Here is a 26,830-nt window from a genome sequence, read left to right on the forward strand (position 1 = left end):
GACAGCAGGTATTCAGGGAGAGTTTGCAGCGAGGTGATGAACCAGCTGATGCCTCCCCTTCGCCTTGAAAACCCGGGGCAGCCTTCTGCTTTAAGATGCCCTCCCCCGGACCCGAGAAGTGGCCCAATCGCCCTCCTTTCCCAGTCACCTGATTCATGTACTGCCATTTTACGCACAAGTTTGACTGATGAAAAAAAAAACCAGTGTTGGCCTATCGGCAACCTGAACACAGAAATACACCCTTTTGTAAGAAGATGAGAAGGACGGGATAGAAAAAAAAAACCGGCGGAGGTTGGGTGCAACCAGCGCGGGGAGCTGTGAGGATCAGACGGAGGGTTTGCACTGCGATCTGTGCGCACATTCAGAGGAGGAACCGGGTGAAGAAGAAGAAGAAGAAGAGGAAGAAGAGGAGAAACGAGGGGGGAAGGACAATACTGGTTTTTTTTATCGTCTGTGAGAAATGACGTTTCACTCGTAGGGGATGCCGCATAGATTTGATGATAATCACCGGTAGTCGGCTGCGATTATTTCGGATTCCACCCTCGTTCGGGCGCATCCTCCGGAATCTCACCCTCTGGCAGCGGCTATTTCAGGGACTCCACATTGTCTTATATGCAGGATCATCAGATCGGACATTGATTTATTCAGGGTTTATATTTGATTTCTGCAGCCGGACCCTCCTCATGCCTTCGACTGAATTTTAAAAACGCTTCCCTGGATGTGACCGTCTCATGTTGAATTTGGCCGCCGCATGAATTCTCCCACCGGATCCTGGTCTGTGTTCTCTCCGCTGTCCTCCTCCACCTCCTCCTCCGAAACCCCCCCAATCCTCGCAGAGGGCACTACCCTCCTCCCTGCCGCTAAAGACATTTTGATCGTCCTCCCCGCTTCCCCCCCAGCCGGACTCCACCATCATCACTCCTCCTCCTCCTCTTCCTCCTCCACCTCCTCTGGAACATGTCGGGACAGTCTTTGACGGACCGGATCGCCGCCGCGCAGCACAGCATGACCGGGTCTGCCATCAGCAAAGCCGTCTGCAAGGCCACGACGCACGAAGTCAGCGGACCCAAGAAGAAGCACCTTGACTGTAGGTTAAACATGCCATCACTAGCCTTGCATGCGTTGCATTGCTTTCCTCACAAAGGCTAGCTTGTATAGACAGCATCTTATCACCCCCCCCCCCCCCCCCCCCCCCTTTCATCCGGCCCAGTTATGTTTGCAGCCTCTTTAATTAAACACCCTTTCATTAAAAATGGGATTTACGCACGAAAAGCAAACACTCTTAATGCAAGCAGTAAACGTGAAATCAAGGGGGGGGGGGGGGGCACAGCCAGCCACTATCTGTGCATGTCATTCAGGGGAAATAGGCCACTCACTCTGGTACAGGCTAATCATATTGCAACCAGCCGCTTTACAGTGTATAGGCCCATCCATTATTAACGGCACTATCAGCAGCGGTATTATCCTCTGGAGACACCTCCTGCAGAATGTGCATTATTCCTGCAGTAACATTTTCCGCTCATTTCCAGAAATCCAAGTTCACTGCCATGTCCTCTGCTGCATTATTATCATTAATGAATGTGTCAGTCCTGAGGTGCAGAGAGTCGATGTGTGTGTGTACTGTGTGTGTACTGTGTGTGTGTAGTGTGTGTGTACTGTGTGTACTGTGTGTACTGTAGCCGTGATGGTGGTTGTTACAATGGGGGCTTTTCTGTTTTTCCTCTTGGTGTCACCACAGATTTTCTATCTTCACATCCTGCTAATTACCTGCAGCAATTATACACACATGGGAGCAAGAGGATTCCTCACATGTAGATATTGCCTGTGACTATTAGGTTAGGTGGCTTCTCTGCCTCACAATAATTACTTGACATGATCGATAGAGAGCACGGGCAATCAATGCTGCTGCCAGTCAGACTCACATGGCAGTTGGTGCAGACAGACAGACAGACAGACAGACAGATGGACCAAAAGCAAGACGGCTGATCAAGGGGGAAAATGTGGATGCATCAGTCGGAGAGAAACAACAAGGCAGGTAGCCAGACAGCCTGAGAGTCAGTCATCCAGCTACACACCCAGCTAGTCAGCCGGCAAGTTTGGCACCGGATTAGTCAGTTGTGTCCACAGCAGAGGTGAAACTGGGAATTCTGGGCCCCCCCCCCCCCCCCCCATACCAGATTTGCCATGCAGCGTGTGCTTAAACGCAATACATTTAAATTAGGGGCTGTATCACTTTGCAGGACTAAAATGCCCTAAAAGATACAGAGCTAAGTTTATATCTGCATTTATGAGAAAATAAGCCGTTTAGTGACTAGAATTGCAAAACATGGGTAATTACTGCTGCTCTGATGTCACACAAATCTGCTTATAACGATGTTGACCACCACTAAAGGCTAATTAATTAGGTTTTTAGAGGTACGGCTGCCATTTGTGAGGCTCCTGTTTTACATTTTATTGCGCCATCCTCAACAGGAACAGTGTGGAAACCCCTGCTAGAACAGAAACTGGAGGATTTCTACAGAGAACGCTGACTACTGACCTAATTTCTACAGAAAAATGAGCCAGTTGATGATTCCAAATGAAGTATTCTGTAAAAAAGGCATATAATCAGATGAAGTGCACCGTTTTTGGTTTACTGCTGTGCTTATTACCAAGCCGCAGTTTTAGAAGGTCTTGTTAGCAGTGCAGATAATAAACAGCAGAAGGTCGTCCACCTTTGTTACCCGCCATGAGTCAGAGTTTCTTGGAATCTATAGTGATTGTCTGTCAGATATTCTGAATATAGCAGCCGGGCATTTATGTGAGAAATTGTCATCTAACAAAGTGGTGATAAAATGGTTTGTACCACCACTCTCAAGAATGACGACGTTTCTCAGAATGAGTCAGGTTATCCTGGTCGAGGTGGTTACATCAGATGTGTGTTGTTCTCATCCAAATCTTATGATGATCATTTGTGGAATAAAATGCTCCGGAGCAGAAACTGCTGTTTAGCTCTGCTCACCCCTCCTAGAAGCTTGAATTGAATTTTTAGTGAGTGTTTTGTTGTAGAGCCACTCAAATGCAGCTGTTCTAATATCCAGAGCAAGCTTCCACAATATATATTTCCTGTAAGAGTGCCTCTCCTCGCTACACAGGAAATTATATACTGTTTTCTATCCGTCTTTTATTGAGAGGTGAAATTGCACTTTACGGTTAAAGAAGGGGGCAGGAAGACGGTTTGTTTGTAATCAGTAGGACGATCGTGACACTAACATTGTCTGGGAGGACCAATTGGTGTGGAAGTGAATAAAGATCGAAACGAAAAAGATATCAACACCAGAGCTCCCAGGAGATCCTGGTGAGTCCACAGTACCAAGTGTGGGTCAGTGTCAGGTCTGAGACCTCAGATATGTGTGACCCACATTGTCTTGGTGCAACTCACCCAAACCACCACTAGATTTGAGTATTTTCTTATTTTATTTCTCAACAATATGTGGAGTGGTTCAGTTCATATGTTTAGATAATACAGGACATTTTCTGTTTATTGTCTTTGTTTAGTTCATATTTCTAAGAGGGGGAAAAGGTAACAAACACCATTACCCATAATACCTAGGTTTGACAAGAGTCCATAAGTTAAGGGGCCGGGGTGAGGTCGGACACTGGAGGACGGGTGAGGAAGTGGTGAACAGGTTTGTAGAAAAGCAGAGATCACAGATTCAAAAAAATAAAGCATTTCACACAATTAAAACATTTCATAAGAGCTGTTTTTTGTTTTTAGGCTCACGGATTAATTGTTTAACTTGAACCTGTTAACTTCATATTTAATGTGTAATTGCATTTGTAATAGATGCTGATTTGTCCGGGAATATGAAAAATAAACCCGGGGGACGTGCTTAATTTTCTCAGAAAGACATTTATAATATAACTCCCTTGAAAACCTCCTACTGCAGCAGTGCAGCTCCTGATGTGATTGTATCGTTGTTTTATATCCAAAACATTTCAAAACAAAAGTATCTCTTTTAAATTTTTAACCTTTAACCCCTCAACTTGCTCCAGGACTCTCTTCTGTCATCAAACCCACAAACGTGTTTGGTTTCTGGGCAATGTTACATGTTGCTAAAAGCCACAAATATCAAAGAAACAATGATATTAAATACAAACTACTGTCCATATGTAAAAATATGAAGTGAGCCATGTCACATACTCTTGAGAAACGCTGTGTTCTTAGGCTGTGTCGCTAGTTTGTCAAACTGTCAAATGCCAACATGCATTACACAATAAATGAATGATTTTTCTTACTGCTGCAACAGAACTCAAAGGTTCCACTTTCATAAAAATTATGAAACAGACGTTACGGACAGAGTTGCCTGTCATATAAAATCATTCTCCTTTTGTGAAAACCAGCGAAAAATATGTCCTCAGGGAGATTGTTTTTCCATCAAATGCACCTGGGCAGAGATTCTGGGCTGGATCACCTTATCTGAGAGGTTTGATAAATACAGCCAACATTTCAATTACATTTAAAATGTACGCAATGTGTTATTGATCCATTCTTTCTGAGGCACTGTGGAGAGGAAAGATAAATGGCTGTACCATTCCACCAAATACAAAACATGATAAATCAAACACAACGCTGGTCATTGAAGCTAGTCGGAGTGTCGTGACCTTGACAGACTGGTCAGTGACATAAACGGCCCGTGTTGATTATTTACTACCCACAGCGAGTGATCAGCAGGACACAGAGTTATGGGATTTCACTCTCACTGGGCAATATTCTGCCTGGCTAAGATAGTAGAGCACGGCAATAGAAACCAGATTTATCTGCCGTGGAATAGTAATCAGGCCAAAAATGACCTCCTGCCTCATCTGTGTTATTCAGCATATCATTAGTAATCATATGCTGCAGCAGCGATGTATTCTACATGTTTGCAAAAGAAAATATGTTTTGATAATTCTGCTCCGTAACAGGCACATTTATGGCATAGCAGTCAAATGAAGAGGCTGAAATGACTCATGGTCTGACGTGACGGAAACACACAAAATTAGTGAATGAAGGAATAATCCCCCTCGTTTACTCCCACATCTGTGCGTGTCCTTTCAACGTTCTATCCTTTTGTTTCAGTTCCTGTAAATTACTAAGATAAGATATTAAGATATTGAGTAAAGTTTGTATTAAATTTTACAGCGAGTCTCTTCACGAGGGGAAATCTCTCCAGCCACACATATTTTAAAACACTGGAATTTGATTGTATCCTAACTACCTTTACAAATGTTCTGAATTTTAATTTGACACTTCATATCATCATCAGGTTTTGCATACATGTTTGCACACTGATATCCCATTGCTTATTTGTGATTGTGTTATTGACGTAGACTGCGGCTTATCAATAATCCCAGCTAGGCAATCATGCAGTCAATACTTCATTACATCCCTGGACCGAATAAATCCTCCATGATGTATTATCACATAGAGGTGGACACAGCATGGGCAGCTCTATTATTTAGGTGTAATTGTATTTAAGTAGAAGCTTGTTTTGCAATTATTCACCACAAAGTAAAGGATATCTTTAAATCTTTAACAAATGATTTTTTTGGCTGCAACAGTTGATGCAGCGAACATGTTAACATTCTCATTCCTATATCAGATCAGACAGATATTGTAGCTGGATCCAGTAAATCCCAGAATGGTTTTATACTCTATTGACTTTCTTCTGGACTAAATACAAACAAACTGTAATTTTGAAACAACTGTTCATATAAATACAGAACTCTATGTAATAATGAAATTGTCTCCACGGAAATAAACAATATAACAATTTTAAACAGACAATGAATAGCCTGAAATATTGGGAGAATGCCAGTTTACCCACCATGTTTGATCCTAATTAGCTTAACCAAAGCATTCCACTGTTGTTTATAACAATCAAAACCACAACAACCACTGAAGCAAAAGTTAGAGGATCATTAGAGTCTTTAGGATTCAGACTGGACTGAAGTGGGGGAGCAGCACTGTCGAAATAGTGCGCGGCACGTCCACCTCACTAAAGTGTGTGTTGACTTTTGACAGGAAACATTAATTAGTTGGAATCAATATGGTCCCAGTAATTATTGAGCCAGAAGGAAATTCACAAACAAGCCATTAGCGATGTGTAAAGCATGACTGAACGCCACCATTAGCATGTGCAATTGTGATATTAATGCCCTGAGATCTAATTAGGAGAGGGAACTTTGAAAAACACAAATTCCTCTGAGCAAAATTTGAAATATAATGTGGTGATTCCAGGGTGGTTGTCATTTGAATTTACAGTCAAAGATCTACAATGACCAGGTGTAAATATATGCATGGTAGTGTAAGTGTTTGTATATTTATTCAGTGTGGGCTTCTTTGGGTTTTAATGGGTTTATACATTGTTTTCTAGGTGTTACACTCTCAGATACTAACTGAGAAGTGGTCTGACAGTCTAATCAATATTTCCACAGAACTTGCTGCCTGTGTCGTTGTCCCTGAGGTTTTCAAACTTCAAACTTAAGTTAAGATGAACAGTATTCGAAACGTTAGCTGCAGTGACTTGCTGGTGCTTCAGATGCCATTGACGTTCAATAAAATGTAACCAGCTGCGACTCAGAGTTCTCCTCCACTCCCTCCCTCAGTGGTTTCACTGGCTGCACCACAACCTTTGCTTTTCTTGCTGATGTGCTGTTCTTTTGTAATCTTTTGTCAAATTTTATTTTGATTTATTTATTTTTTAAATTATTTACTTATTTTTTCATCTGATCAGACCAAATTTAAGATTTATCCGTTTATAACTTTGTCCCAATGGTCAAATATGTGGTTTAAAGCAAAATTAGCTGAGATCGTGTTGCTCGCTGGGTTTCAAATAATCTTATACTGACAACATTACATTTTTAAAATAGAATCTGTTTTTTTTAGAGCAGAATAGTGAGATTAACGTAATTGGTTTATTCAGGAAAAGAACATAAACTCACTGAACCTCAGATTTTACAACCACTCACATAAGAAGCTTGTTTGTGCCATTTAAAGTCTTTACTTTTTTGTTTTAGATTAAACAGATGCCAAACATACTTCACATTTTGTTCTTGAGCCAAAATCCTCAAGGAATTTAGGGCATTGTTTTACAATCTGTCCCAGTTTTACATTTACTGCTGAAATCTTAATCCCCTATCATCTGTATTTCACTATGTTAAGAGCACATTGTAAAAAAAATATTATTGGAAACTTTATTTTCACTGCTTTTAACATCCACACAGCCTGCCATTTGCAGCACCTTTGGATCACACACACACACACACACACACACACACACACACACACACACACACACACACACACACACACACACACAGACCACTGAGCTATTTTCCCTTTAGAAATCTGTTCCACGTTTGCTTTGAAAAGGCAATTTACACTCGCGATGTGAATCTCAGAGGGTAACTTTTGGGGTCAAGTCAGTCATTGTCCATTATCAGTCACAAAGATGCTCCGGATGAAAATTCACTCTCAATATTCATCATCGGCCTATTCATTTGATATCAGTCTATTCGTCTGGTTTATAAATTATGCATCCTTTCAGTTGATTGTGCTGGAATAGAATTGACCTTGTGATGTAACTTTCCATTTTGCGAGTTGATATTTTGTTGACATGTTGGTGGAGTGGGTAGTTAGCAGCGTTGAATCACAGCCAGGAAATAGATTTGTTGATACAGTTGCCCTGCTCAGTCTATATCACATCTACTATTAAATGATCTTTTGGTCATTGAACGTGTGCTGATATTGAGTGAGTCAAAATTAATGTACCAGTCGATATGACTTCATTCATTGATTGATAATTAACTCAACCCATGAGCTCTCTAAGGTTATAAATGGTGACTTTTAGCATGTGGCTGCTGCTTTTATTCACAGGGACGTACCATTAGTGAACAGGCAGAGACTGAGTTTGAGGACACTGCAGTAAAACCTGCTACTTAACAAATTGTCTCTCACCTGCTGGCCCCAAATCTTCATCTATAATCCATGCTCTGCTAATCATTTGTGTTTCTATGTGCCTCTTGTCCCTGCATGTCCAGACTCGTTCATTCAGGGTGTTTCTGTCTCTGTCCTGCAGACCTGATCCACTGCACCAATGAGATGAACGTCAGCATCCCCCACCTGGCAGACACACTGCTGGAGCGCACAGCCAGTAACAGCTGGATAGTGGTTTTTAAAGCGCTCATCACCACACACCACCTCATGATGTACGGCAACGAGGTGAGTCAGAAACACAGACGCATGGAAGCTCAGAAAGGCTAAAGATGTTTTTCACAATCGTGAGAAAATCCTTTTCATCTGGATGCAGCAGGTTTCTCTTAATGACAAAAACAAGCTGACATTTTTCTAGTAGTTATTTACAATATAGAAATATTTGTACATGTTATCCTCATATATGCAAATTAGCTCTCATAACTTTGTGCGCTCTGGTTTATTTTGAATATGCATACACTATTATAAAGCCACAAGTACCTTACCCCTAATTTAAGTCTTATGGTAAACAGGGATAAACATCTATTCCTAGATTACTTTGTTTGGTTATGAATTTGTATTATTTTTCAGTGGACAGAAACTCATCAGCAACATTTTAAGTTAACTATTAATCATTCAAAGCATTCAACAAGGAAGACATGCCGAATATTTGACTGAACTCTTAAATTTGCTGCTTTCTTTTCTGTTCTTCATAATAATTGTAAATTTTATATCTTTAGATATTCTTTAATTATTTTATTACCCCAATAGTTGTTTTATTCAGGGTGAAAATAATCAGCTCATTGACCCACCCGCCCACAAATATGACAGAGGCGCAGTTGTCCAGCGTGAGTTATCAGTCTGTCCAGAGACTGACATTTTGCTCACCTGGTCATCGTAATTTCTCTCCAGCTCTTGCAGTGAGTTTCTTTGAAGCCTTATCTTCCACGTGTCCAACAACGAACGATGAAGTATCCAGCTGACATTTCAATGGCCACTGAGGCAAATTGCCTGACTCCATCGCTCGCCCTACAAGAGCAACAACCAGAACATCAAACGAGTTAAACGATGAGCGTCTCAGACTAGGAAGAGGAGCTGCTGCAGCGATAGCTGCGCAGCCAGGACAGCCCACTCAAAGTACAGGAACAACAAAGGGTTTACTGACATGAGTAGTGACATGTTTCATTTTGTGATAATTTTTCAGGGATAAACTGACCTGATCAGAAAAATTGTGTCGTCTAAAGCAGCATGATTTGGCATTTTTATTTCTTTAATGCGATGCATTTTCTTTATAAATCAGATGCTGGAATGGCAGTAGTCATACTGTCACTGTGCATTCACATGCTCCTCGGTTAGGTCCTCTTCCCCGAGTTGAGGGGTTATGGTTCTGACTTTGGTGTGTTCATGTGCTTTAAGATGGAATGTGGAGAAAAAATTGACACTGTAAACAAAATGTGTTGTATTTATGTGTTCAGAGCATTGGAACAACACTTTGACACATCTTTACAATATTTGAATAATGACAAAGATCCAAGAAACGCACATTCATTAAAAAAAGATAAATAAAAAAGTGGTGTGTTGTAGTTTATCATTGGTTGGAATAAAACATGTAGTTTCAGTAAAGGATTGTTGTTGTTAGTTTTGTGCATTTGATTCACTGTCGGCTCCTGGTTTTTGTGGACCATGTGATTTGTGGTTAACTCCACTTACACTGCCTGTGTCAAGTCCAGTTTCCTGTAAGGTCAAAATGTCAATTTCATTACTTTGAGTCAACAAACTCAGCCTCTGTGAGCACTTATAAAGCTGCCACTCTTCAGATGAACTCTTCTCTCAGGACACACACACACACATACACACACACACACACTGCTGCTGTGTATGTGTGGATATTACCTTGATATTGTCAGGGAGCAGTAACAGATAAGACACTAACTCTTCCCTCTATTCTCCTCTTTTCTCCATCAGAGATTGATGCAGTACCTTGCCTCCAGAAACACGCTCTTCAACCTCAACAACTTTCTAGATAAGGCTGCACTACAAGGTGATTTAATGCCATTTGGCTGTTTGTAAACTCAGCAGTGCTGTTCGTCTAACAAAATGACTTTATGTCACACTCCCCCTGGCTCTGTAACACTATCAATAAGCCTATTTCAGAGGAAAAAACCCACCCCAAGATTGCAAAGCCACAAATGTGCTTTTCCTTTGTTACAATGAACTGTTTATGGAAAATAAACATGCAGTGTATTTTTAATTGAATATGTTAGAAAGGGGAAAATGAATAAGTAAATATATCTCAAGGTCAAATGGTGCCAGAGCCTGCAACATTGGGGAAACAAGACTTGTATTAGGAAGTTAGGAAAAACTTCATATGAAAATTATTATGGTTTTATAATCTGATTTGTCAACAAGGAAAAAGTGATCAGTCTCTAACTTGCCTCCCCAGGATATAACATGTCAACTTTCATCAGACGGTACAGCCGCTACCTGAATGAAAAAGCCATGTCTTACAGACTAGCAGCGGTGGACTTCACTAAGATGAAGAGAGGGTAACAAACACACACACTACTGACACGTCACTCATAGAAAAAAGTCATAAAGTAAGTAACTGAACCTGTAATATCTATAAAGAACATGAGTTACAATAAGCCACTGGTCATACTCATCGACTGTAAATAAAGTCTCAGTTTAATAAGAATGACAAAAAACATCTTTGAGATAAAGGTGACTTTTTAGTTTGGTCCATGTCCCATCTGCTAACATGGAGGAGGTGGCGTTTATGACCTATACTGCAGCCAGCCACCAGGGGATGATCAAGATGATTTGGCTTCACTTTTGCGGAGCTGTCTCTCATCTTTATATTCAGTCTACGTACCAAACTAAATGAGGATCCAGTGGCAAAACCACTTGTTTTGAACTGAACATGTATTTTTTCCACATTTTTAATTTGATGGAGAATAAAGTGTTATTATTTCCTTCTTGTTTAATCGTGTGCATTTCTTCATCATTAATTCCTGTGTGTTTCCTGTATTTGTGCTCCTGTGTGTTACCAGAGCCGAGGGTGTGATGCGCACCATGAACACAGAGAAGCTGATTAAGACTCTGCCTGTCATTCAGAACCAGCTGGATGCACTGCTGGATTTCCAGGTAAACATGTCATTGCACCTTTACAACTCCAGCCGTGTTTGTTCATACCTGGTGTCAACATCCATCCTGAGAGATCCCATCACAAATGGTCAGTGCTACGTCACAGGTCTGAATGCAGTGACATGCATTGTGAGAACCGATCACTTTAAACCACTGTCAGAGGTGGTCTGTGACGCATGTGGCCACATTGTTTTGCTCTGTGAACACAGATGTGTCTTGGGCCACATATGAACACTGATCACCACAGAATGACTGATGCTTTAAAGGTTCAGTGTGTAGAATTTATTGAGATCTAGAGCTGAAGTTTCATGTTGCAGTTGAATCCTCACCTCACCCTCCCCTTCCAAACATGAAATAGAACCTGTGGTGAACTTCAGTTGTCATGAAAACTCAAAAGGTTTTAGCTTGTCCAGTTTGGACGACAGTAAAAAACATGGCGGCCTCCATAGAGAGGACCCCCCTCCATGTAAATATAAAGTTTTAAGATATAAAGGGCCCATGCTATGATAAAGAAAACAACAATTCATACAATTTAGATGAAACGCACTGCCAAAAATTCCTTTCACCTAAATCTTACACACTGGACCTTTAACTAAATTTGTAAAAGCTGCACAACATTCATTCATTCATTCATTCATTCATTCATTCAGCCTCTTCTGGCTCTGCTCGCTCTCTTTCTCTCTCTCTCTATCTCTTGTTGACACACACACACACACACTCAAACATTGTCATTGGACACGTCTGTAAACTCAGACTGAGTAAAAACATCATATATTGGTCTTCGCGAACACAAATGATGGTTGTGATTATTTGGATATAGAGCAGGAAGTAAGATCTGATCACAACTGGTCACAGGAGACACATTCGGGACATTTAAATGCCAGGTGTGAACAGACAAACTTTGCGCTGTCCACTTGTGATGGGATCTGTCGGGACAGATGTCAACACCAGGTGTGAACCGGGCCTGAAATATCTTGATCTGATCTTCTTCTCCTCCTCTAGCCCAACTCCAACGAGCTGACCAACGGAGTCATCAACACAGCTTTCATGTTGCTCTTTAAAGATTCCATACGGTTGTTTGCTGCTTATAACGAAGGGGTCATCAACATGCTGGGTAAAGCACACACGCCACAGTTCACCCACCTACACTGTATTTATGGAGTAATGTCCCTGTAAAAGCCGAGATCACGAGACCGTGACTCCACTCAATCTTTCTTCGGGGGGGAATCAATTTGTCCTGCTACTGCCTCTCAAAGTTCAATTAAAGACGATAAATATCTTCTTTTCTACAATTAATTATAAATCCAGTCAGGGGGAAAGGACCATTGCACGCTTTGCAGCAAAGTTCATTAAATGACTCATTACTTAATTGAACCGATCTTTATAGTAAAATAATTTATTTAATTACTGGATGGTCGGGGCCATCAGGACAAATCCAAAACAGAAAACAACCAAAATACGTTACCACACACTTATTAACATTATCATGAAGCATCTCAGTGACCTAGAATACATAATAAAAAATGTTTGTTGCATATAGACAAGTAATATGGTCTTATTATCCACAGAGAAATACTTTGACATGAAGAAGAACCAGTGCAAAGAAGCTCTGGAGATCTACAAGACCTTCCTCAACAGGATGACCAAACTGTCCGAGTTTCTCAAAGTGGCTGAGGTAACGTCTGTTCGTCCTCCTCTGAGGAGGGAACGCAGAGTTAAACACCACAGGAGAGGGCGGGAATATCTGTCTGGAGCAAAAACTCAACGGTCTCCTCTCTCCTTTATTTGCAGACACTAAATATTCATCTCTGATTTTCTGATTCTAAGCTGCAGCAAAAAATCCATTTTGACCTGTTGAGATTTGCTCCAGACTTCTGTTTCCCTTTGGGCTCTGATTTACAGTCGATATTTTCAAACCTAAATCGACCGCAGATCAGCGTCCAGGGTCTTCTTCTTCTCCCTTTCTTCTTCTCCCTAACCTTCCAAGTCTTCTTTTTGCATCTAGATTTTCTGTCCTTCTCTTGCCCTGACCTGGGGAGGGGGTTATACTCCGAGACAGCGATTAATGGCTGAGTTTTTAGCCTATCAGAGAGCCACTCATGTAGAGCTTCCAGCTGAGGGACCCCTCGCGTGCTGCCTGTTCACATGCCTGCACTGCATGCCCAAGCAAGCTCCTCTATCACTATCTCTGTCTCCTCTTCCTTTTTATTTTAATTCCTCCCTTTAGAATATATATTTCTTCATAATGGCTGTTATTGTTAGCAGTTTGCAGTCGTTGCTAGGCTTCACAGTGAATATCAACAGTTTTATCCTCTGCGTAGCATTTATCCCGTGCGCCATCTCCAAAGGCTTTCTCACTGCTTGGTTTCGTTCCCATTTGGAAGAAGGTTTGGGGTGCGACCGCTCGATCCAAAGAAACTAAAAACAACAGCAGACTAACGTTGACTTTAAGGACCCATTCATTTTACCTGTCTAACAAAATGTGTGTTTGTCTGTTTGTGTGTCATCTGTGTCCCTCCCTCCTCTTTCTGTTCAAAGTCAACATTAGTTGAGTGTCTTCCTTTTGGATGTGTCTTTACCTCACGCAGTCATGTGACCTGTTGTCTGCCCTCTCCGCCCTGCCTGTTCAGTCAGTCGGTGTGTGCTCGGCATTCATTTCAAACCCGTCTCCAGATCTCAGTGTGCGTACGCGTGTGTACCTTTAAGTGTGCGTGCGTGCACATGTACTGTATTTATAGGTGTTTGTACGTGTGTGCATGTGCCCTCCTCCCCTCCTCCTCTGTTGTCTTTTGTTTGTTTTCCTTTCCAGCCACTGCATGAAGTAATGAATGCTTGGGTTTGATTCTTCTTTCTCCCTCCTCCTCCTCCTCTTCCTCCTTCACATGCCTCTTCCCTTTTTTTACTCTGTTGGGTTTTTTCTTTTTGGTTTACTCCTTGTTTTATTATTACATTGGGTTTATTTTTATTTTGCCTCCCTCCTCCCTCCCCTATCCCCCCCTCCCTCCTCCTCCTTTTTTGTGACACAGCGAGTTGGGATAGATCAGGGCGACAGCCCCGATCTCACACAGGTCAGTCCACATCTCATCTCAATCAGTCAATCAACCAGTCAGTCAACCAGTATTTAAATCCGTCAAGTCAATCCCATAATGCTTCATTCTAAACGCTCCCGTTCCCTACTCACCCTACAGACCTGCCTACACTGCAGCTGCCCCGTTCTCCTCCTCTCTTCTTCACTCTCCTTAACTCCTTCGCTTTTTTCTCCTCTTCTGTCTGAACAGTCTAGAATAGAGAGGAAACAATAAATGAAGACCTGCAAACAGCCTTGAAGCACCTTTCACAATTTTTAAGCATAAAGTGCAGGAGTTTCATTTTTTTCCTCCTATTTGAATCTTTGCAGAACAAATTTGATTCTGAGGTAAGATTTTTTTATGACTTTAAAAGCAGCGTTTATGCAGCTGCCTCTTTTTTTTTCGATTTTAGATGTCCACGACTGGGGCTTAGTATCTGTTTCAATTTTTCTCCAGCAGTCATTGTGGCATTTTCTCAGTCTAAATAATCAAGGCTTGTTTCTCATCATGCAAAATAAGTCAGCACAACTTCCTGAAATACAGTCCAACATGAGCAGTGTTCAGATCAATTTCCTGAAAAGATTACATCCCGTTGCATTAGCTGTGGGGAGAGCAGCGAATGGTTTTATTAAGTAGGTTTCTGCAAATATGACTTGGATAGGTGTACATAACGCCATCATACGCACTGCACATCATGCAAAAGGCCTTCAATTCAACTTATTCTCCTTAATTGGAATTTCCAATATCACAAATCAGGTCAAAACAATGTGAAAGTTTTATTTCTTTTAAATGAATGTCATGTTTGTAGTGCTTATGAAGACCTTATATGCCCTTATTCAACTACATAATGACCCATGCCTATACTGAGCCCTAGATATGTGTCTGTTTTACTTTTAAACTCTTTAGCATATTCTAGATTTCTCTGAAGAAGGATATCAAGAATTCGCATTTTACTCTCTTTTCCCCCTTAAAATAAGTATATGAGAAATCTTTTCTTTGCTTGTTGTGTTTGCACTGTGTTCTCTTGGCGCTGAAATGTGAGACTCTGGGGGTGAAAACCGTGGTATCACATGTTGTCAAAATGAACCCATCCATCCCTTTTATTTTCCAATGAAAAGTTGCTGGCCAGCTGCTCAATGTGTATACCTGGTTTTTCACCAGATTTTACATTTCACCGAGTTAACTTCCTTGGCTTCCAGTCGGAGAAAAATGACGGCGTCTTCGTTAAGTTGCTGCCTAATCTCCAAACTGAATCACAAGAACGTTGTTTAAATCTGACTCTTAACTTGAAATGGAATCCACGGGTTAACTCCAAATTTTTGGACTGTGATTTTCTTTCTGTGTATGCGTGTGTAAGTGTGTGTTACGAGAGCGTCTGTGCGCTGCTGGCGTCTGCATGGGCTCGTTAAACGGTTCAGAGATGTGTGTTTGTTGTGTTTCTCCTCTGGAGCCCCCGCAGCAACGATGCTCTAATCTGTCCTGACCCGTCAGTCCCGCTGCGGACTCGCTTGCATGATCCAGGGCTGACGTGTGCATGCTGGTCAACCAAACCTGATGAAACCAAATGCAAAAAAAAGTACGATGAGCTGTCCTAGAATAGCTAATGAATCCCAAGGTGATATCTTAATTTTGCTGCTGCTTCTGTGTGTCTGCGCGTATCTTTAAGTGTGTGGAATAAAGTGAGGAGGTGACGAGATGGGAGTGAGAGAAAGCAATATGTCCCCCTTTGTCTGCTTGGCTCTGGTTCTAATATGACCTCCTCACCTCCCCACACCCTTTAACCCCCCCCCTCCTCGCAGGCTCCCAGCTCTCTCCTGGAGGCTCTGGAGCAGCATCTAGCTTCTCTGGAGGGCAGGAAGCTCAAGGACCTGTCCGCGGCCAGCAGGTACGTTCAGATCAGAAAGATGCTGCTCAGATCTGTACTTGCCACTGTGACTGCCAGTTACACCAATCATGTTTGAGCAGGTTTTGTTGCCTACAGGTAAACAGTCCATGTGCAGAGCAAAAGAGGTGGAAAACATTGAACGAAATGCATCAGCTATTTTAATTTATCTGCACTGACATGCAGATAGCTGTTGTAGTAATAGAGATTAGGCAAAATACACCTAAAAAGACTGTTTCTCTTTAGTGTAGAGAAACGTTCGACTTGTGTGATAAAAGAAACTAGTCAGACAGAAAACGGTGTACGGCGAATGGAAGGCAGATTCTTTGATATCCACTGTCTACACGGAAGCCCCAAATAACTGGCCATTGTCCCCAAAGGCTCATTCATTGTCAGATGATGGCCAGTAGGCTCCACAGTTGGTGTACATGAGACATTTTAAATGTCAACCTCTTATTGGCTTTCTAGCTTAAAGGTTCAGTGTGTAGAATTTAGTGACACCTAGTGGTGAAGTTGTAAGTTGCAGCTGAATACCCCTCACCTCACCCTCCCCTTCCAAACATGACAGAGACAGAGGTAGGCTTCAGTTGTCATAAAAACTCAAAAGCTGTTTGGGTTGTCCAGTCTAGGCTACAGTAAAAAGAAAACATGGCAGCCTCCGGAGAGACGACCTGCTCCTGATGTATATTTAAATATAAAGGGCCCATTCTAGGGTGATGAAAAGAATAATTTGTACAATTTAAATTAAACACACTGGAGAAAACATCAGTAGGATTATTTTATATTTATTTTCTGCCAATAGATCCTTTCACCTAAATCTTTCACACTGAACCTTTAAGTCAGGGCATCACCAAACTCATTAGGCTTCATCTTCTGGGGACCGGGAGTTTCCACCGATATTTTCAAGGCATTTAATATTTGCTGACACATTTAAGTCTGAAGCCAAGTGGTGGACTGACAAACACCATCATCCTTACAGGCAAACAGAAAGAAGATGCATCCAGACTGAAATCTGTCAGTAACTATTTAATGGATTGCCATAAATGTTGTACAGATGTTCATGGTTTCCAGAGGGCTATGCAGTGTCTCAACATCTATTTGATAAACTTAAATTCACTTTGGTGCAGGCAGAAAGGTTTTTTTTGTGAACACGTGTTTCCTGATCTCTTGACGTTTCATCTTGTGCAGCTGCACAGTCGAACATTCTCCATATGTTTGATTAATCATTGAGTTTTTTTCTTTTCTGTCCACACTGAGCAGTACAGCCTCAGCCAGTTTGGCTTAGTCTTGTAAAAATAAAGTGAAGGTTACAAAGCACTATAAAGTGCAACTCAATAAATACAGCAATGACCAACAAAACAAAGCAAACTATAAATCCTGCAGCCTTTGCAAAAATGTGTGTGTTTGTGTGTCTCCCCGTTAAGATCCAGCACCTTGTCCAGTGCAGTGTCCTCTCTCTCCAGCACTGGGATCTCTCTCAGCCACATGGACGACAAGACAGAGGACAACAGACTGCAGCAACACAAGGCAAGACATCTGCAAGACCTTGTAACAGCCCCCCCCCCCCCCCCCCCCCCCCCCCCACACACACACACACACACACATATATATAAAGTAGATAAGCACAGTGTTACTACACATAATCAATACTGTGCTGAATGAAAGTACAGCTAATTATTACAGTGCACACACCTTTTCACAAATCCACTGTTTGTGTGTCAGGTAAATACAACTGTTTATTTCATTCCACACACTGTTGTTAAAGCTGAATGAACAAGTGCATTCATCCTGCAGCACATTGAAATACAATGTGTGTCTCAGGCTGTTTGTTTGCACAGAGCTGCACAGTGAGCAGAAGTGAACTCACAATCTAAATCCCTTCTGCAGTTTATTTCCATTCAAATGTCGACAGCCCGTTTTTTTATGACAAACAACTGGTGACAACAAGCTCAATCATGTTCTGTCGATGCTTTCCATGCAGGAGGACGGTCATAAGGTGATCGAAATTCAGACGCCCAACGCGTCACCCAGCGGCCAGTCAGTGGGAAGTGCCAACAGCAGCGGAGGAGCCACAGATCTCTTCTCCAACTCCCCCATCGTACCCGTCAACAACCAGTGAGTCTGTCGCCCCACACGGTGTCAACACAGGACAATGAGACAAATGGAAAGACTTCTCGTTAAGTGTAGAATAAGCAAAGAGTTTGTTTTCTGTATTGTCCACGATCAAGTAGCCTTCGGCATTATGATTTCAGGTTATCCTTCACATTCTTGTGAACACGTTATATCAAGAACGCCTTGTGGCAATTTCTTCAAATTTGGCACGTTCACTTAGACTTAAAAAATTTTGCTGGTCAAAGGTCAAGGTTGAAAACGCCTCAAGAAAATCATTTCAAATTTGGCACAAATGTTCAATGATACTCAGATGATCATTTCAGTGGTCAAAGGTCACGTTGACCTCTAGAATCTAGAAAATATTATGTAGATATAAACTGCAGTGGTTGGCGAAGGCATACAACTACAGAACAGTAACTCTAGTTACGAGTGCGTCAACAAAAGACCTGTCACTGTAACACATTTTTATAAATGAATTTTTCTGGTTACATAAAATAAAATGAGAAACACAACTGTGCTCCCTGTTCCGTTTTCCTTCCTGCAGTGTGCCAAATCTGACCAGTGAGCTGTTCACCCTGCAGCCAAACTTCACCCACATCCAGACCACACACACTGTGCCCAACAATAACAATGCCTGGGGAGGTAGGATGCACACACACACACACACACACACACACACACACTTAGAGCTGGATGAGCTGTGACAGTGAGTTGTTTCATGCTTTTGACTTATTTCCCCTCTTGTCTCCTTTACATATTACCACGGTAACCTCTGCGTGTCAGGTGACCTGCTGAAGCCAAACCCGCCCACTCAGATACACAGCCCAGGAGCCCCATTGTACTCTGGGAAAATGCTGCCCAATGATTTGGATTCTTCATTAGCCAACCTCGTTGGTAGTGAGTGTCTCTCCAAATATCCAGACTTCCCTCCCTGTGTCATTCCTGTCGTTCTTCTGTTGTTTAGCTTTCAGCTGATGTTGTGTTTGTTTCTTTTTTTCCTTCTCTCAGACCTGCAGTTTGGGGGGACGCCAGCGAAGAAGTGAGTGTGTTTTCCTCTCAACTAAAACTGAGCCCTGAGCAATACACTGCTGTCTATTTAGTTTCATCACTATTTAATCTCCCATATGAGTCACAATTTACAATTAGCTTCACTGTTGCACCTGTTAATGCTGTGTGTGTGTGTGTGTGTGTGTGTGTGTGTGTGTGTGTGTGTGTGTGTGTGTGTGTGTGTGTGCATCAGGCCGGAGCTCCAGTGGAGTCAGCTGGTGGAGAAGAAGCCAACAGGAGGAAATAGCTGGCAGTCAAAGACAATGTGCACCAGCACTAACTGGACTCACACCACTCATCCCATGGCACCTGCACCCATGCCCGTCCCTCAGATGGTAAATTAAAAGCTACTTTCACGTCGTCATGAAGTCTTGACATGCTTACTTTACCCCGTGTACATCCTCACACAAGAGTCAGTAACGTTGGCTGATAAAACATCCTCCAGACAAGCTGACAGCATGAATGGAACAGTTAAATGGGAAATTGGCTGTATTTATAAATAGAAATATTCTCATCTCAACGAGCAATCAATGTGCTTAACAGTACATGTCACATTTAACCACACATTCATACAGCACTTCAATATGCAACACTTTTTATCAAACACACATTACACAGTCGTCAGAGGCAATTTGGGGATTCAGTGTCTTGCCCAAGGACACTTTGCCGGGGATCGACCCACCACCTTCTGGTTAGTGGACGACCTCTGTAAGTCAGTAAATGTGTTTTTTTTCGGCGAAGCCCTTAAAAGTATTTGGTTCAAATTCATCATCTTATCAGTGAAGTCGACTTTAAAAAATTATGTTTTATCTCACTCTGGATTTTAATTAATCAAATTATACCTGTTTGCCAAACGTAACTTTGTGCTGAATTCAGGGCTTTTAAAGGAGCTCCTGCATGTGGCTGCGTCCTTTGTGCTCGGCTCTAATTATCCGCACGTCTCTTCCATTCAATCTGGCTTCATCTTTTTAATTTACAACTGATTGACCTCTCAACGCAAAACGGTCATTTGTTGAGCAAATGGATCGGAAAGCCGGCGGCATGGCTTGAATAGAAAGTAGAAGTGATTGGAACATGAAGAATAGTTTAAGGTCTGGTTTATTTTCTTTGCACATTTTGAGATGAATTGTTCTGCGCAGACTTGTATTAAAAACGTTTTTTTTCTTCTCCTTTTCTCTAACTTTCCACAGAATGGGATGATCTATACTGGCTATGTAAGTACCTTTCTTTATTCCAACCTTTTCCTCTACTTTGCTTTTTAAAAAACACTCAAAATTGATTTTTTTGCTTATCATGCTGCATTTGCACAGACTGCTAATTTACAACCTCAGTTCATCTTTAGTAAATGTTGCATCTATTTTTGTTGCTCACAATGGAGCTGTATTGCTGCCACACCAGAAAAAGTCAAATGGATCACATTATAAGATGGAAAATTTAGCAGTAACAAGATGTTTTTCACGTTATAATTCAATATTTTCATGTCATTACAACATAGGCATTTGATCACATTATGGATTAATATGCATTACTTTGTAGCTTAATACATTTATTAATTGCGATAAACTATTCACGTTACAACATGACACTGTTCCCTTTTCCTGATGTGGTAGCAATATGCTTCCATTCTGTGATAGATGCATACGTCAGAAAGTAAAAGGCCGACAGCATCAGGATCATGTTTGTAACTCATGTACACACTGTAAAGACTAGAAAGCGATCTTTTGTGTTTTTCTGTGCAGGCTCCCGCACCAGTGGCTTTTCCTATGACGACACCCCAAGTGCCTGTGTATGGAATGGTAAAGAACGACCTCTTCTTGTCTAATCTCAGTCATGCATTCACAACCAATATTGGCCCATTATTCCTCCTTCATGCTCTCTCACCTGTCGTCTCACCAGCTCCCTCCTCAGATGAGTCATCAGATGGGGGGCGTTCCCATGATGCCCCCACAGCATGTCATGTACAACCAGCCGGTCCTGAGACCTACCAATCCCTTTGGACCCATCCCGGGGACACAGGTAACACAAACACACACATAAAGATACACACACATACAGTTAAGAAGATACGGGCAATTAAAACCTGCTTGGTTGTGCTTTATATCTGTTAATGTTACTTACATTTTGGAAAGAAATGTTTCCTTAAAATGGAGTCATCACAGCAAGCAAGGCAGGGGGAAGTTTACCTGTAAGAGCTGAAAATAGACATAAATTAGTGTGATATCTCTCCTTCCATCTTATTTCAGAGCAGCCTTTTATGAAGGATCTGATGTCGTGTGTTTGTAACTCACTGGCCACGTGTGGCGACAGCAGAGTTTTATCTCAACATCGGATTCCGTAAATCTCTGGGTTGTTTATCCTTTATCAGGGAAATGTACAGTGAACAAAGAAGTTGACCAACCCAAAAACATTTTTAAAACCATCAAACAAAACAATTAAATGAATTAAGGTTGTTCAAACTAAAGTTGTCGATTGTGTTGATATATATTGTTTCTTTTAATTTGAACAAATTTAATTTTGCAGATTTACCGATTGAAGTATTTTTTTAAGTTGGTCGAAGAATTTTCATACTGAAACAAAAATAGATACGGTGCAGAGGGAGAAGCATTTCTTTATCCTCAAAATGACTGGGATGCATTGAAGTCTTCTGGAATCATTGATGCATTTATTTGTAGCTACACTTAATGATTGATGAGTCGCTCTCAAGCTGTGGACCCCCTGGAGAAACAGGATGAATCATGTTGTCAGACAACTTCCAAATTGACCAGTGAGTGTGAAAAGTGTTTTTCACTGCGAATAACCATCAGTTGGTACAGCTACAAGACTCTCAGTAGAATAAACAATTAAGTGTATTTTGAGCATTTATTCAAAACACAACAGAGCTATATAATTGCTCACTGAGCATTTACGGCCCAGAGAAGCTGTTTTCTTGGCACTGCGGCAGGTAATATGCTTGTCAATAGATGCCTGAGCAGTTGATGAGGGGTTTTGTTGAAATAAATTACTCTCTATTCTCACCCTGTCCTCTGCAGATGCACTTCATGTAGGGATGATCTTGTAACCATGGCAGCGAAGCTGAGAAAGAGATGGCGAGAGGAAAGAGATGGAGGCAAAGAGTCAAAGAAAACAAATCCAGAACCAAATCCCAGAAGGAAGGAAGACAAAGACAGAGAGGAAAGAGGGAGCGGAGAGGAAGAAGGAGAGAGGACCAGAGGAAGGATAAAGGATGAAATGCTGATCTCTCTTTCTATGTCGCCTGACCCTCTAATCTCCTCTCCTCTCTCCATGTGGCTACTGATCTCTCTGTCTTTGAATCCATAATGCCGCGGCACCAGAGGCTCCACGTCCGTCCCACTCATCCTCTGTTTGATTTGCCAGTTCAGACGGCGAATACGCCCTGTGATGAGGCTACGAAAACTGACAGCTCAATGGAAGTGCAGACGCTCAACAGGCCACTTCCTGACCTCCTCATCCAGATCATTTCCTGTATTAAAAACTAACACTCTTCCCACTCCATCCCCCAACTGAATCAAACCTGGAGGACGCGCGCCTCTTTCTCTGATTGGATCGTTTCCTGGCACTTTACTCAATGTGAACTTTGCCAAGGGTGTGTGTCTGTGTGGGTGATTTTAGCATCTTGTTTAGATTGGTTCCCGGTTGCGTGTCATCCATCACCTGATGTCAGAAGTAATCGATTCAAATGCAAGCGTGCGTGTCCCTTTTTCTACATTTCAGTGTGCTGCATCAACATTCACTGTTTTGAGTCTTTTTATGAGCTCAATTTGTTCTTAATTGCCAACTTCACATTAACAATCTAGCATGGAAGGATAATTTGCAGGCACGCTTGTGTGTGTGTGTGTGTGTATTAGTGTGTGTGTGGATGGATGGAGCTGTGTAGGGTAAGTACTGTATGTTTCTCTTTTGGTACCTGATGTCATTACTGTGTTGCCAGGTACCAATGTGTTACTGCACTGGAACTAACTGATGAAAGCACTGAGCCACAGCCAGGCATCATATTTGGATGTAAACAAACCTCTTACACTAACTTTGCTACTTGGGGATGTGCTGTACACATTGTATTTTGTTTTTGTTTCCTCCTCTACAGCTGTGCAATATCATGCAACCTTGTTACGTCTTTTCCACCCATCTGTAGCTTGTCTAGAAGTGGTTTCCTGATGAAGTGTTGTACCTCTTGTGTGTCCACATCAGGTTTCTGTACAGAATGTTGTTTGTTTTTGTTCTTTCACTCGTTCTGTTAGACCCGTACTGCCCTAAAAGTAGGGAAAAATGCACTGAGAGCCAGATAGAGACATGACTGGATGTTAGTAAGGAGATGATTCCCAGTCTTGCCAATCAGAAAAGGTCTAACTCTCAATTGTAAGATGTCCTCCCTGTCCTGAGCATTCGTCCTTTACAAATTTAGTCTCCTCAGAAGTCCTCTATGCACTCCAGAAAAACTGGGTAGGTGTAATCATGGCAGCAGATGTCTCAACTCTCAACAATTGAAGCAAATAAAAGATTTTGCTAGCACAGAAGTTAGTTCGTTTATGTAGTGTTAATATTTGTGGACAGGATTGTTATAGGTCAGTTGGAGGAGACAGATGAAGACCAGACTGTCGGAAAGCAACCGAGGGAATCGTCTGCCGGTCACGACCCCAGTATTGCCAGCAGTGACGACGCACAGATTAATTCAGACAGCCAGAGGCGGGGAGGCTTTAATGAGACGTTTAATAATAATGTGGCTTTTCTCGCAGATCCAAGGTCAAGTTAGACCCACAGACAGATGATATATATATATACTTATATATATATAGCACAATCCTTTTAAGAGGGAACAATGCTCTGCTGCACAAAAACCTAAAATCATTGCTGGGATGTACAGTTGAAAGGGGCAATAATTAACTGGGGTTGAAGTCGTTTTCTATTGATTGTGTCTGTTCTATGTACTGTTCGTGTGTTTGTGTGCACATGCCTTCCCATAGAGATAAACAGGGTCATGTTGCTCGGATAGAGCAGAAAGGTCTCTAGTGAGCTGGTAGCATGTACTAACTTAGCAGTGAGTGCTATTGTGACCGTGTCTCAGTCTGTACTACACCCCCATCATTTCAAAGTGGTCCTAGGATCACCTGTAAGACAAACACAAATGCAAAAAAAAAAAGCCAGAGTCGGCAGACCTGGAATCTCAAAGTGAATCTGAGGTGAGCCTCTCCTGTCGGATCTGCACAGGGTGGTGGTGTCTAACAAATCTGACAGAGAAGTGCAACTGCACAGTGCTGTATCGCATATGATTCATCCTTGAAATGTAAAAGCTGGATTCACTAAAATTCTCCCTCTGTATCCGCAGCTACGAGTCCACTACCAGCAGCTACAGACCTCTGTGTTAGAAATCATCACCAAGCAGACAGATATTCTCTGAGGTTTCTAAATAAGCCGCAGCTGACATTTGGAAATCTTCTTTGGAAAAATTGTTGATCCAACCCCCCCCCCCCCCCCCCCCTACCCCCACATTACTCGTTGTTCCAGTGGTCTGTCTTTCCCCGTCAGCTGAATGCTCTTTTCATTGTGCACTTCATTCCCACGACGCAGCTTGTTCCATTCTGGGCCAACCTCTCTGACTGTTACTGTGTCCTCTGTATATAGGTAATGCCGTTCATGTGTTTTTAGACGTGCTCTCTCTGTAAAGTGATCAAAGCCCCATTGGATGACGTTACTGTATGTGGGACAACTTATTGCTGTATCTGTGTTTGAATGGTTGTATTTTGAAGGTGTCATCATCCAGGGATGGGTAGGGGTGGGTGGGGTTGATGTTTGTGATGTTTGTGTCCATCTCGAGGAGGAAGGGGTGGGGGTGGGGGGGTGTTTCAGGGGGGGGTGGGGGGGGGTCAAGGGTAAATTATCACAACTGGTTTATACCAAGAGTGTCTTCATCAAGGAAGTGGACAGGACAGGGTCTGTCCTCTTCGAAACAGGAACATTTTTTTGCACCAAAGTCATCATCAAAGCGCAGCTTCTTCTTATTCAAGGTCACAATGGATGGATGATATCAGAACTCTAATGGATTTTCTTTGTTCTTTTATTTTTTGACAAGAAAAAACCTGTCTTTTTTTGCATGATTAAGTGTCGTCTTTTTATTGGCTTGTGTGCCCGGTAAAAGCATGACCATTGTGTGAACTCTCACTTACCGGTGTGTTTGGAAAACGAGATTTTTTACTTACCTCTTGACATGAACCTTCATTGACATTCATAATCAACGGTTTTACAATGTAACTCGTTTGAAGGCTGTCTCGCATGCAGAAATGCAACTTGCAAGTAACCCATCAAACTTCAAACCCAGTTACCATAACTGCATCTTTGTAAAACACCATGGATGTCAATGCCAGATATCACCTAGCTAGCCAGACATTGCAGTCTTGTAAAATCGCTCTTTATTAAAGCGTTGCTATTTTCAATACTTACGTTTGAATGCTCGCTCCTTTTTCATACTACGCCAGCAGCATCATGGGAAGTTGTGATTGAAAGTCAAAGTACTGTATCTATGTGTTTGGTCTGGTCCACATTGTGTGGTGTTTCTTAATGTTTGCAAAGTCTTGTCATGTCTGTCACCATCAACTGGACTTAATAATTCCCAGTCGACTGCTTTACTTGAAATCAGGCTTGGATTCCCCAGAAGCTCCAACTTTATTTTGAGACAATTCCAGCAACCCAGGGCAGAATGTGTACAGAAGTGGACGAGGGGTTTTCAGATGGGTAAAGTTTCCATCTGTCGTTACATCAGTTATGTCTCTGTACACTATATTTTTGTAGCCATGGCTAATTTAGCAAGAATAATTTACCTATATGACCGTTCCTTTTTGTTTTCCTCTACTCTGCTAAATCAATGTAAGACACAGCATGATCACTCTGAGGCTAACTAACCTCCGCAGTATTTAATGAGGTTGGATTTAGCATTAGCAGTTTGACAAAACCTGTTTCAATGGATGAACTAAAACGAAAGGAGGATTTCTAAAATATTTCAGCTCCAGTTTATTTTATAGGAGTCAGCACACACAATACTACTACATGCTCTCTGACTTTACAAAAACAACACTGGAGATTAATTTAACTCAAGGAGTACTTACAACAATGGGTTGCTTGTAGTGTCGTGTCCTTCGTAATGGAGGACTCCCGAGATGATCATCCAATGATTTAAGTGGCTGTAGATTCTCAGCAGAGACTCATACAAACCAAACCAGTGTTGGTCACTGAAACTACTTAAATCAACAAATCCGGCAGCTGGAAACCAGATGTTTCCAATGCAGAAAATGCTGATGTCTATTCAGTCTCATAATCCATTGTTTGTCCATTCAGAAGCAGAAACCTACTCATTGTATTACCTCAGAATACTCTCAGTATTGTGTATACTGTTTTCACCACACATTTAATAGCATAGCATCCATCTGTAAACTGTCATTGTTGAGACCATTTAAAATCTTTCTAGCAGGGAGTGAGGTTCCATACCTTCTATTTCTTCACATTTTCTTTATTTTTTTGTGAATCAAAGTGATTGAACTATCAATAGGTTTTGATTGTTATCAAATTATTTGT

The 26,830-nt window shown here is 41.7% G+C and overlaps 2 protein-coding genes across 3 annotated transcripts in view; both read left to right on the forward strand.

Moving 5' to 3' along the window:
- The window catches only part of snx12 (sorting nexin 12), a 108,584-nt gene that overhangs the window by 42,617 nt on the left and 39,137 nt on the right, over positions 1-26,830 (forward strand). The window lies entirely within an intron of this gene.
- Positions 183-25,697, forward strand: LOC109635730 (phosphatidylinositol-binding clathrin assembly protein-like). Of its 2 annotated transcripts, XM_069539818.1 has the most exons (19): positions 183-1,087; positions 8,103-8,245; positions 9,962-10,037; positions 10,440-10,542; positions 11,047-11,140; positions 12,143-12,254; positions 12,709-12,815; positions 14,167-14,208; positions 16,008-16,093; positions 17,515-17,617; positions 18,072-18,205; positions 18,747-18,844; positions 18,986-19,099; positions 19,211-19,241; positions 19,443-19,584; positions 20,440-20,463; positions 20,989-21,045; positions 21,146-21,265; positions 22,279-25,697. In XM_069539818.1, the coding sequence occupies exons 1-19, from the start codon at positions 958-960 to the stop codon at positions 22,291-22,293; spliced, it is 1,731 nt and encodes a 576-aa protein (XP_069395919.1). In that variant the 5' UTR covers positions 183-957; the 3' UTR covers positions 22,294-25,697. The 2 variants fall into 2 exon arrangements, with proteins under 2 accessions (XP_069395919.1, XP_069395920.1); XM_069539819.1 differs by lacking the exon at positions 14,167-14,208 and having other exon boundaries at positions 184-1,087.

The sequence above is a fragment of the Paralichthys olivaceus genome, chromosome 15 (assembly GCF_024713975.1).
Source record: "Paralichthys olivaceus isolate ysfri-2021 chromosome 15, ASM2471397v2, whole genome shotgun sequence".
Taxonomy (NCBI): Eukaryota; Metazoa; Chordata; class Actinopteri; order Pleuronectiformes; family Paralichthyidae; genus Paralichthys; species Paralichthys olivaceus.

Coding starts and splice junctions, on each gene's coding strand:
- LOC109635730 (XM_069539818.1), top strand. CDS start 958: ATGTCGGGACAGTCTTTGACGGACCGGATCGCCGCCGCGCAGCACAGC. Junction 10,038..10,439: donor AGATAAGGCTGCACTACAAG/GTGATTTAATGC, acceptor TTGCCTCCCCAG/GATATAACATGTCAACTTTC. Junction 21,046..21,145: donor AAGTGCCTGTGTATGGAATG/GTAAAGAACGAC, acceptor TCGTCTCACCAG/CTCCCTCCTCAGATGAGTCA.